Source organism: Limulus polyphemus, unplaced genomic scaffold, assembly GCF_000517525.1.
Source record: "Limulus polyphemus unplaced genomic scaffold, Limulus_polyphemus-2.1.2 Scaffold6480, whole genome shotgun sequence".
In the NCBI taxonomy this organism is placed as follows: Eukaryota; Metazoa; Arthropoda; class Merostomata; order Xiphosura; family Limulidae; genus Limulus; species Limulus polyphemus.
The window spans coordinates 17196-30720 of NW_013672090.1; the positions used below are offsets into that span (position 1 = coordinate 17196).

General features: G+C 38.4%; 1 protein-coding gene across 1 annotated transcript in view; it reads right to left on the reverse strand.

Annotated features, from left to right (window-relative positions):
• The window catches only part of LOC106473755 (transmembrane 9 superfamily member 4-like), a 38963-nt gene that overhangs the window by 17092 nt on the left and 8346 nt on the right, over window positions 1–13525 (reverse strand). The window contains exons 4-7 of the mRNA XM_013934435.2: window positions 11043–11145; window positions 10479–10531; window positions 8057–8098; window positions 1432–1514 (exon numbers count right to left, since the gene is read on the reverse strand). Coding sequence (XP_013789889.2) covers window positions 1432–1514; window positions 8057–8098; window positions 10479–10531; window positions 11043–11145 — 281 coding nt within the window. The remainder of the gene's footprint in view (window positions 1–1431; window positions 1515–8056; window positions 8099–10478; window positions 10532–11042; window positions 11146–13525) is intronic.

The following is a 13525-nucleotide window of genomic DNA, read 5'->3' on the forward strand; positions in this document are numbered from 1 at the left end:
TACTCAACTGTTGGAACAAGCCATTCTAAGCTTTACAAGTAAAAATGTGAGAACAGTAAAATTAAAAATATATGTAATAGTAAAGGTACTCAACTGTTGGAACAAGCCATTCTAAGCTTTACAAGTAAAAATGTGAGAACAGTAAAATTAAAAATATATGTAATAGTAAAGGTACTCAACTGTTGGAACAAGCCATTCTAAGCTTTACAAGTAAAAATGTGAGAACAGTAAAATTAAAAATATATGTAATAGTAAAGGTACTCAACTGTTGGAACAAGGCATTCTAAGCTTTACAAGTAAAAGTGTGAGAACAGTAAAATTAAAAATATATGTAATAGTAAAGGTACTCAACTGTTGGAACAAGCCATTCTAAGCTTTACAAGTAAAAATGTGAGAACAGTAAATTTAATTAGCTACACTCATTAATAGGTTTAATTTATGCATATAGCTTACTTTGTTCAGAAGTTAATAATAATTGGTCACACATGATTAAAAAAAAGGACAACATCTGTTCTTTTTGGTTGACTACATAAGAGAAAGCTGAAAACTTGTAAGGTTTTAATACCAGCCACATGAGCCAGTCCAGCATCTTATAGTACTGAGCCTAGGAAAGTCAACATGGGGATCATTCCGGAAACTGGTGATTTAGGGTTATCTCAATGAATGAAGCTCAGAACAATTTCTAAAATGAAAAAAAAAACCCAACTAAATATTAATGGAAATAAGACATAATGAAATCTATATGGATTATACTATGGTGGTACCATACTGGACATTATATCATCTTTCTTATATTAACTCTTCATTGCAGAAATAGCATTTTGGATTTGAGAATTGCTAGGGAAATCATCTTGTATCTGCTTCAACACTGCATCTTTGGGCTTCACTGTACCGTTAGTTTCACAAAACTAATGATTCCAATCCACCTTTTAGAAGATAATGATACCATTGTGCCCATATTTTTATGTTTCACTGTCAAATCTCCAACTATAAGTTCTTCCCTCATCTGAACTGGTTTAATTACTACACTTAAACCATCATATTCACGACCACATCTAGAACATTTTCAAGCATGTTTCATCACCACATCGTTTTACTTTACATTTACAAGTCAACTTCTCCATGTCAGCTCTCATAGTCTCGGGTCAGGCCACGGGTCTGGTCCAGCTACCTAGACCTCGAAAATAGTGCCAAACATCTTCATCAAAACAACCCAAACCTTTCAACAATGAGTCACTTGTTTTTTATCCACATCAACATGTCAGGCTGGCTCGTGAGGTAGGTATTAAAATATTTAATGTTTATTGCCTGACCAGATAAGAGAAAATTGAAAGCTTACAGTGTTTAAAAAAATAAGTATCAAAAAATAATCAGAAATTTCAATTTGTGAAACAAAAACTTTGCTTGAAATAACTGATTTTCTGAAGTTACCTTGTAAGTTTATTTCTTGCTTTTTTGGCTTTTCTGGAAAAGTGCAGGAGTTTCCATCAAATGTTAAGTCACTGAAAGCAATACTGGAAAACATGAAATGCTATTAGATTTGTTATTATAATTATCATGTATGAAGAAATCACACTGATATGCAACATGTTTCACTTCTCTGTTAGAGCAAAGGTATAATTTTCCTGTACTGAAAATGTATTTATGATGGGTACTTACTTCTGCTCACAAGATTAACTATTCTTGTTCAGTGCTGCCCTCTATATGCGAACTTTTTCTATATGCATGCCACAAGCCTTCTGCTCCCCCCATTGGAATTGCAAGATTCCAACATGCCTCTCATGCAAATAATCACACGTTACTTCCTCACCAATAGGAGCATGAAATGCACAAGTGATGAGATTCCCTCGACATTCCTCTATCAAGCTATCACTTCGAAGATTGGCTGAAAATGTCAACACCAGAGAAATGTGGGGAGGAAGGGTGGGAGGAGGTAAGTACCTATCAGAAATACATTTTCAGTATAGGAATATTATAACTTCTAATACGGTGCTTACCTCCTCTCACAACATTAGCTAGAATCCCACATTGATAAGGAGGAGCGACTGGTGCAAAGGAACAATAGAAGTACTCTCCTTAAGCATCCAAAGGATACCCCTGGAAATGAGAGATTTAGATCCAAAGATCAGAAGAGGGGAACCCCACTACTTCTGAGCCAGGTATACCCTTTGACCAACTGTGGAATGTGTAAGATATAAGGGCAGAAAATGAGAGGAGCACATTTGAGTGGGAGAGAATGTGGTAGGAAAGTGATCATAACCATAGAAATATACTGTACCTCAATCCCACAATGAGAAAGGTGGGTAAAAAAGGATGCACCCCTAAATGTAGAGTGGCTAGGGCATGGCAAACTGTACTCGATAATTCAACTACACCCAAAACCTGCCTGCAGGGTAATGACACCCGTGCAAGGGTAGGATGAGGATCAAAAAGTCTTCACCTCAAACCCAAGAACTGGGGGATTGAGAACCACTTCGATTCCTGGATATGACATGAGGATTAGCTTTGAGCTATCAATCCGGGAACTTGACATCCAGGACCGAAAGGATGTCTATCTCATGCAATCAATTCCCCCAACCATGAAACAGGCTTGGATCATCCAAATGGCAATAACATCCCCTTAAGAAGAGAGGACGAGGGATACCCAAGGATAGAACCGGAACATTTCCACATGTGACCCACAACGTAGATGGAGTAATCAAAGGAGGAAGATAGACAAACCAAAACCTGTGTGAGGACTTATGTTGATCAGTTCAATCTAAATCCAAAACCTGCCCACGGGATACTGACATCCACACGAGGGTAGAATGAGGGCTCCAAATAAAAGAGGTGAACTGAGTTCTGACGTCTCACTCCATTGTCAATGGTTATTACAAATAGGAATATATCATGTCATCTACACCCACAGAACATCACCACCCTACTCTGCAACTGAATGGTTATTGTGTGTAACTCATTAAACAGGGTGCCACCATGGTCAACCACCCCAGCAGCTAGGAACTGGAAAGTGGTAAGGACTCCCATACTCCACTTTAAGAAAGGAGGGTGACAAAGCAGTGGAGAGACCAGAGGAACATCATAACCTGAGACAGTGCAATGGGTGACCACGAAATCTTATTTTGAAAAGCAGACCACAATGAGTTATTCACTCCAGACATGGCAGGAATGGGCAGCAATCCACTCCTGCTTTACCCATCCAGTCCATGAGTTATACAGTCAGGGACAGGCATGTTTATGAAGCAAAATATTATGAGAGCATGCACTTACAAATGATCTTGTGGAACACTCCACCTCAACAGTGAGCATACGAAGCCATGGAAGATAAAAATGTGGGTCAACATGGCTGAACAGTGCAGATTTTGAGTTAAAGAATACCTGGTCAGGCATCACTAACCACAGAGCAGGATCCATCGGATAAAGAAATAGAGAAAGGCCTCTGACAAGAAGCGAAAGTATGAATAAAAACTTACCAGTTAGAGTCGCACCAAAGTCTGAAAATGGCTACAGATGGCAGACGAAACCACGATGAACAGGAAACAACAATATGATGGAGATAGTGGAAGATAAACATACTGGGTGTGGTCCACATGCTGGACTACAGAAACTCCTCCATTGGACAACAATGATGAGAAGGGAGGTGTCAGATCTGATGGAAGGATACCTGGAACAAATTGTGGAAGGAAGAAGGTAGGGAGGAATAGGCCAACTGAACCAAAATACAGACCCCAATTGGTAAGAGTAGAAGGTGAAAGAATACGAAGGGAGGAGGATTGCCAGGGGATAAAGAGTCGGGAACGTGTACCCTGGAAGGAAGCAGTACATGCAATATAAAAACAAAGAACCCTGACCACAGAAGACTATCTGGATTTGGTCGAGGGTATAGATGGGATACGGAAGGAAGGGAATAGAAGAAAAGGAGGAACCACCCTTCTGAGCTGCTGAGGTCTTCGAGAGAAAGGAATGATCTGGATAAAAGAGAAGATAGGGTAAGTGAAATGTCAATGGCAAACAAGTCAGACCATCAACGTCTACGGGCTAAGAGAAGAAGGAAATATGTTTTAAAGGAAACATGAAACACGTGGAAAGTGGTTCAAATGGAGGTCTACATTAACATCCCAATACAGAAGGGTAGATCGTCTGGGAGGGCAATGTATCAGTAGGAACAGATGAGCCAGGTAAGGACAGAAGTAAAACTCTATGGTATCAGGAAAAAATAATTTTTTTTATGAAAGAGTTAACACAAAGGATCACATATAAAGTGTAGTAGACTTAAAATAAGACCCAAAACTCAAGCACTTTCGAAATGTTGACTATTCTTCTTCAGGAGAACGAAGGAAAAACGAAAGATATGGAATAAGGCCACCCGATATACCAAAAGCGAGGAGACTGAAAACCAACGCTCAAAGAGCCAGGTGAGAAATTTTGCCACAGTAGGCTGGTCAGCAGGAAACCCCATAGTAGAAGACCAACAATGGAATATCTACCACTTGTACTGGTACACTTAGATGGAAGATGGAACCAGTTAACAAGGAGGTGTCTTGACGTGTGAAACCGGATCTTCTCACCAAGGACTGGACAAAAGCCAGGCATGAAGGGTGGGATGTAGGACATATGAGCACAGTTGGCAAAGAAGGTAGAGAGATAGTGAAAGAGGGACATGAGGGGACAGGAGCATTTGCTGTAACTGTGGAAACCAAGGCAGAACTGGCCAATAAGAAGCTAACAGGAGGACCCGACAAGAAGTAGAGTGAATGAGAGAAATCACCTGATGAAGTAATTGGATGGGTGGGTACATAAAGATACTTGTGTGACCAATCCTGGCTGAAAGCACCGATTGCCAGAGCCTGGGGATGAAGTACAGGTGACCAAAACAGAGGTAATTTCTTGTTGAGGCCCATAGCAAAGGCATCCAGGTGGGGAGAACCCAACCAATGGCAAAGATCCCTGAAAACGAGGGGATCTAATGACCACTCTGTGGGATATATCTGTTTGGAGTGTGAAAGATGATCCATGATCAGATTGAAAGCACCTGGTACATGACATGCAATAAGATTAATGTGATGTGCATGGGCACAGTAAAAGAGATCCAACATCCGAAAACAGAGATCTCTGGACCGGATGCCTCTTTGTAGCTGATATGTGCCACCACCGTAGAATTGTCTGAATGAACCATGACCAGACAATGTTGGGTGAGAAGAAGGAAGTGAAGAAATGCCCTACATATGGCTAGAAGTTCAAGAATACTGATATGCAAAGTGCTTTCGTCCACAGATCAATGGCCTAAAGCCTCGTGGTGATTGACCCAAGCCCTCCATCCCTGAAGGGATGCATCCATGAAAAGATGTAGATCTGGACATGGTGGAAGAAGCAGCACACTCATCAATGTATGAGCTTTGTCCAACCACCAAAGCAGATTGTATTGCAGGGAAAAAGGAAAGGTAATGGAGTGGAAAGAGGATCCTGAGCAATGTTCCATCAGTAAGTGTTTGAGCTGAGAGGGCATGGCGAACCAACAATTCCATTGAATGAAATTCTAAAGGACAAGGCTAGGCCTGACTGATATGAGTGTTGAAAAAGACCCCCCCCCAAATGGATAAGATATTGAGTGGGCCTAAGGAAGGGTTTCTTCAGTTTGATCAACCAGCCCACCCAAGTTGCAACAGAAAGAAGCTGCTGAGTATGATTGGCTGATTCCTGTTTGGAATGAGCCAGAAAAAGCAAGTCGTCCATGTAATAATGAAATGGCAGCCCCAGAGCATGGAGATGTCATGCAAAACCTAGGACCACTCGGCAAAATAAGTAAGGTGCCATAGCAAGCCCAAAGGGAAGGGCCCGAAATTGATAACTCACCCAGATATGGACAAACCAAAAATAAGGATGAGACTGAGGTGATATCAGTTTATGTAGCTAAGCGTTGGAGACATCCATTTTGGTCATCCACGACCCTGGAGAAAATGCCCATCTCAGGGTGAAAAATGACTCCATGATGAACCAGGGTAGTGAAATTGATTTCTGTTAACCAATTCCTTGTTTTCTTGGGGACACGGAAAAAACAAAAATAAAAACCCTGGGAAGGATGGGTAACAGGCTTGATGGCCCGCTGCAAAAGCAATTCATAAACTGCTTCTGACAGATGCTGGCTGGTCATGGGATCTCAAGGAGGAGGGAAGGAAACAGGTAAGGGGAGGTGGGGAAAGAAACTGGACAATGAATCCTTCTGACAGAACCTGAAGCATCCATTGATCACAGACAAAGGAATGCCAGCAATGAAGAAACTCAATCAGTCGAGCTCCCACTGGACCAGAACCCACTGGGTAGTCACCAGTACTAGTGGCGACAGAGAGTGCATACTCAAAGAAAGCCATGAGAAGAAGTACTCCAAGTAGAAGGGGCTGGGAAGGGGAAGGACGGGAAACAGTAATCAGAGTCTGAGAAAAACAGGCTACAATATTCACGAGGGTGGATTGTTGCTGGACTGATTTCACCTGGGGGTCTAGAGTTTCCGAGACTATATCAAAAACATAATGCCCCAGAAATGAGGCCATAAGTAAATACCCAAGACATGTTGAGGGTAAATGGACCCAAACCAATACAACATCACAATCTATAAGGTCCCATCAACAAAGAAACCATGTATGTAATGCCAGAGCTGAAGACAAAATGTGGGCTAAAGTGGAAATGAGAAGGGCAAGAGTATCTCTAGAAAATCCCTCAGGATTTCTGTAGAGAGCCTCAAATAGGAAACGTGTGGAAGAAAGATACCATAATAGATGTGTAAGGGTAAGATGCAAGTGAGAATACTGGGCATGGGTAAGACTGACAGATGAATCGGGAGCAGCCCCCCCAAATTGGCAATAAGGAACCTAACAACTGCTGGTCTAAAAATGGATAGTCAGCAAGATGGTAGGAAAGTGTGAACTTATCTGAAGTCAATGGGGTGTGCAGCATTCTAATCTCCTCACTTAATTGTGAAGCAAAGTGATCAGCATGATCCCAAACATCAGGTGAAGGAGGTAAAACAGAAAGGGTTGGGAAGATTGTTCATGCAGTAAGGAAGGACGAGGTGCATAAGAAATAGGAGAAAGGGATAAAACGACACAAACCTGAGATACAAAATCCATAAAAGACCATATTAGGCCTAGTAGATTCATCAAGTTAAGAAAGGGAAGAAAGGGTAAAATATGAAGGTGGAAAAAGATTATTGCAGTCCCCGTCAGAGTGCACAGGATCATCCTGTTCTGGAGGAGCCTGAGCAATGTATGGGGACAAAGGATGTCCCATGTAACGGTCGATTTTCTGGTGTATAAAAGCAGATAAATCCACCGTCGGGTTGCATACACCTGAGGCATGAGAAAAAATGCTAGTCGCTGTTGTAACCTCCGAAGTGGTAACGTTAACTTTGGAATTCATTGTGCAGAAAGGTTCACCAAATTCGAGTGCAGAAAATAAGGTGACTAGAATTGACTGATAAATACTAAGAGAAGAAACAGGCTGAATAAAAGCAAATTAATTTAAAAAACAACCACTTTGTGAGGAAACAAAGTCAAATGTGAAGCATTAAACAAATGTGTAGAAGAAGTCACATGAGCATGTCATGCTCCTATTGGTGAGAAGGTGATGCAAGATGATTTGCATAAGATTTGTTGGAATCTTGCAATTCTAATAGGGGAGAGCAGAACGCTTGTGGCACGCATAGCGAAAAAGTTCGCATATAGAGGGCAGCACTGAACGAGAATAGCTAATCTTGTGAGAGGAGGTAAGTACCATATCGGAATGTTCTTTTATCAAAGTTTATTAAAAATCATTTGCTTGTATCAATAAAGGTTTGTTTGAGGATAAACTGAAAACTGGTTTTTATAATCACTTCCTTTACTATTAGTTCTGATGATGCCACAATGGCAAAATGTGACTAAAATAAAAAGTTTCTTATATTATTATCTGGAGGGTAAAGGTTACTACCAACAAAAAATATCAACTGCATGACCAACATTCCCACCTTATGTATTTCATTTTAATTATAACACTTCACAGGTAACAGACTCTAAAATTTGTTTACCTTTTTGTGACAACTTCAAATCCAACTACTCTGAAATTAATGCTGTAAAAAATACAAAAATGTGATGAAACAATTGAAAAAATATCATGACAAAAAAAGTAGCTTTTAGATAATAGAGCGGGCCTCGACAAATATTTTCAGATCTAGGAGCCAGCCCAAAAACTGGAGACAGGTGTGTGCCTAACATAACTTCACTACTGTTTGTACTTGGAAATGGGGGCTACATATATTTATTTACTTTCATAGCAATGAGTGCTTGCTAACAAGTACATGATATCAACAACTACTTGATAGTATTGCCTGAACTAACTGCCTTTGGTCCCTCCCACTTGAGTCTAAGCAAGCACAATGACTGGTTGAATTAATAGAAGGAAGAAAAACAAAATGGTGTGAAGCTAGTAAGGTGTCGTGCAACCACCGAGCTTCATTCATGAAAAAAAAACACGATGAACTACTGAACTGAATCCACCAATAAAATCCTAGAAACAAAGTTTGACTTAGGACTCAAAGAATGTGAAAATAGTTCCGGACTTCCAAGAGTCCAGAATTGTTCTAGATTCAAGTTCTATTTAGCACAACCCTATGCACGAATAAAATGGGAGAAAATACTATGTGCCACGATGAAAGTTTTAGGCACCATGGCAACTTATTGTCCGGGATTTGTCGAGGCCCATAATGGAGAAATATATTGGATAAATTGATTTTATTGTAATCAAGAAATTAATAAAAGATTATCATTTTAAAAACACTGAGTTTGACTTTCAATCACAACTATTCTCAGAGACTTGTTTGTTTGTCTTTAGAATTTCACTAAAATTACACCAGGGTTATCTACTCAGTCATCTCTAGTTTCTAGAAACAAGATAAACTATCCTATCTACCCCCCCCCCACAAATACAGACTACCTAACATACATGTTCTAAGTTTTACTTCAAGTTCAACTCATTCTTAGAAATTTAAAAAAGGCAACAGTATCTTCAAAACTGTTGTTCCTGATGCAGTATGTTATACAGTCTTTCAAAAGTACATGTGTCGTATCTCCCTGTTAGACCTACATGTTATTTGATTTCTATTCACTGTAGGAATTTGCTAGGTGTTGGAATGTGTATATTCTGAAACATTCCACGAATATGTCATTATTGGTCACTTCTACAACTGTGTTGTTCAACAGAACAGCAAATAAAATGAAATATATAAACATATAGAAGTATTTTATGGTCTGTTTTTCATTTTTTTTGAAACAGTTTCACAATACAAATTTTTTAAATTTCACAACATAAAAAAGTGATAGTACAAGTAAATCAAACAATATGAATTTTTTAAAGTAAAACGATACTATTTAGTAAGTTTGTAAAATGTTTCATAGAATTTAGTTAAATATTTCCAGATTAAGTAAAGGATATAGACAAAATCCCTAGGGTCAAGAAAGGGTAATTAACTGCTAATCTGGTACTTCAAAATAATTCCTATTACCATTGTTCTACTCGTTTAATCAGTTTTGAGTCTATCATTGTTCTACACGTTTAATCAGACTTTGAGTCAATCATTGTTCAACACGTTTAATCAGTCTTTGAGTCAATCATTGTTCTACACGTTTAATCAGTCTTTGAGTCAATCATTGTTCTACATGTTTAATCAGTCTCTGAATCTATCATTGTTCTACATGTTTAATCAGTCTTTGAATCTATCATTGTTCTACATGTTTAATCAGTTTTTGAGTATATCATTGTTCTACATGTTTAATCAGTCTTTGAGTCTATCATTGTTCTACAGTTTAATCAGTCTTTGAGTCTATCATTGTTTTACATGTTTAATCAGTCTCTGAATCTATCATTGTTTTACAGTTTAATCAGTCTTTGAGTATATCATTGTTCTACAGTTTAATCAGTCTTTGAGTATATCATTGTTCTACACGTTTAATCAGTTTTTGAGTCTTCCACCTGAATCTGAGTTCATCCATTTTGTTCTTCTCCAAACATCAAAATAAGCTTATTCTTGACCCTACTGTGTTATATTTAAATCAGATAGACTTATCTTTCAACTGTTATTTAACTTGTTAAGTTCGATATGTTTTACCAATGTCATCTTTGCCATAGATATCCAATCAATCTGTTTATTTCCAAACTATCTTACCACTATTAATGACATTCTTTAGAGTTTCCCCAATGTTCTGCTACCTAGCCTGCTTTTACCTCTATTATACAATTCAACTTAACCCTGAAAACTATCCCACAGGATCAACAGTCCACCTGTTGTTCTGATAATCTTTCTTTTAAGCCTTGGACCCTGCTAAGTAGTCCCAACACTCTAAAATGGGTCACACATCTATTTCTATGCCTAAACTTTTGATAAGTCCTTATACGTTTTAAGCAATTGAAAGTGATAAAAAATATAACCAGTCACAGAATAAGGAAAGACTTACCCATCTTCAGTGTGATACTTGAGAATTAACTTCAAGTGGTTGTTAATATATGGCTTGAAGAAAAAAAGAGAGAATTAATTTTCAGAAAATTTAAAAACAAATAACCAGCAGTTAATCACCTTTTTTTTCTCTTTTTGTAACTAAATGTTACAGTAACCTTGGTAACATTTCTGCTACTTATACTAAATTTAAATAATCTCTATAAAAATTCTCATGTCAGCTTTAAAGATAGTGCAGAAAAATGATAATAAACAAAAAAACAAAACAAATTCAAACCCATTGCTCATCTGATCTTCTGTTACAACTCACACTAGCAACATGAATGTTTCTATCCTGAGTTTATGACAAGAACTATACAAATGAGAAAATGTGGTTATTAAAAAAACACTAGAACTTTTAGTCACTGACAGGGTTTGAGTACAAAGCTTTAAAGCTATTCATTGGATATCAGTTTTATTTATAAAATAGAGAAAAAATTCAAATTCATGTCAAACAGAATTCTGAATCTAACTTCATGACTAAACACCACTTGCCATACTTCAGTATGTCAGAGTTCACACTTACTGTTCCATCTTCAATGAACCCAAGTCTGTATCCATGTTCATACTGTGGCTGATTTGTATCCAACATCTCAAACCTGGTGGCACATGGTAGGTTGTCTACAATTCTAAATGATGAAAAATACATCTTTAAATACCATATTTCTGTGAGTAAGAAAATCCATCTTATGATCCAACAGTCAGGGTATGAAGAGTTTTGATAGCTACAATATTTAATGCTAGTTATCAGAAACTAGAATTCTGGTGAGTGTAGAACCTACTCATCGTTTGAGCAACTACTTGGAATTCAGAACGACATCATATATATATATATATATATAGGTATTAACATTCTGTTCAATGTAATATATAGACAACTTGTATTAATAAAGCTTAATGTTCCAGATAAAAACCTATCATATATGTATGTAATTAATACTCCAGGATACAGCTACAAACACAGTAAATAACATGATAACGGTTATTACTGAGTATTCAGTTTTTTCCAATCATCATCTTTAAACAAATAATCTAAATAGATAAACATCTATACTGACTGAGTACCTTTATGGGAGAAGAAAATTTTATATAAATTGTGGTTGAATGTCAAACATCTCTGGTAAGTATCCAGTTTAGTTAGCTACCAAACACTAGATTAGCATTTGTATGATACGAGTTTCTACTACAGGATAATAACAATATAATATTATTTAAACAAGACACATATTGTCTGTCAAATCACTTTCAAGGAGGGAAAATTTTGTCACACTAACTCACGGTGAAAAATAAAAAATATCCAGACTGCTGACATATTAAATGTCGCAGTACTGAAATGGAAGCCTGCTTGGAATCAGGATGTGATGGTCTAACAATTGATGAGATGGTGCCAGCAGTAACCAGTCATCCATAGAATCGTGTGTGCATAGTATCATGGAATAAAGGAGATGAGAAAACTCATGTGATACAGCAGAACCAATGTTAAGTCTTTGCAAGACTGAAGGAAAAACACCTGGAACAGTAGTACCTGACCCTTGTGCACTACAAATGCTGATAATGGTGGGACTCCACTGTTAAGGCAAAGTATAGATAGAAGCTGACCACAACCAAGTTGGATATCTACAATCCCAGTAAAAAATTAAACACAAATTGAGGAATGATTAACTTGTGAACCTTGGAGAATCTAGGCATTCATATAGACAAGGAAGATTGATGACTAGCCACCAACCTCCTGTCTTCATGGGCCCAACAACAAACAGAAATAGCCCAACTCTCTCACTACCCGCAGACCAATCCTAGAACTAAGTTCCAAAGCCCGATGAACAGTGGGAGATGGAAAACCTACAGGTTGGGTGGATTACAGTGGGGAAAATGTGAACTGAATGACCAATTGTGACCCAAGGACCTGCACAGCTTCTGAACTGATGAATTACCACACATCCAGAAATTCTTCGAACTGAGCCCCCACAGCTCCTGAAGGTATACAATAATCACCGACACTGCTGACAATCTGACTAAGTAGTGGAAACCTTAGATATAGACAGAATCTATTCTGAGTACCACTGTACCAAGGAGCTGATGTCGGGAATCAGTACTCACGAATAGGGGTGGAAATATGTCCCCCCCCCCCTGTAGGAGCCAAAAAAATTTGAGATTCCAACAACAACTAGGAGGAATGTAAAAGCCAAAACCTGAACTAACGTGCATGCTAACAATGAATTCAACTTGTTTATAATGAAACTGGTGATCCTGAGAGTCTTCTAACAAAGTGAAGTGAAAGGAAACAAAATGTTGAAGTTGAATTGTAAGTTCATTGACTTACTGTCCCATCAGGGGGGTACAGACCTATATAGATTAACTACAAACTCTGCCTTAGAACCCCAAAATTGAAGGAGCAGATATTATTTGAGAGTCAAGAAAAATGCCTCCACCTGGTGGTTGGAGGCAAAAGCACGAAATGACAACAACATGTCAGATAAGGTCTAACTGTCCTTTCAGGTAACTATGAAGGAAACCTTCCAGCCTGAACTACAATATCCATGTAAGGAGAAAAGGTGTGCTTCCAGACCTTTCAGCCATCAATTAAGTTGCAGGCTCAAAAGCAACTGGGAAAAAAACCCCTCAAAACATCACACACGAAGAATCAACAGAAGAAAAACAAATCAAAGGCAACTTATCCCAAAGTGGTTTCCATTTCATTTATCATAGGTCAGTTAAATACCACGGGGGCTCTGAGGCTGCGATTGAGGCCAATCCTCACCATTTTTGTGAGACTTTAGATTTGCTTTTTCCTATGTCCTTTTTTTTTTTTAGTCTGTTGGATGTTCAACCCCTCTATGGGTCAGTGGTAAATTTACGGACTCACAGTGCCGGTGTCTGGGGTTCAATTCCCTAGGGTGGACTCTAACAAAACAATTTGCTTCACCAAGGAGGACCACCACAGATTCAAATATATTGCCTCCAACTCACTACGAATAAGATCACTGAAATTCTCACCCGAGAGTGACCCCC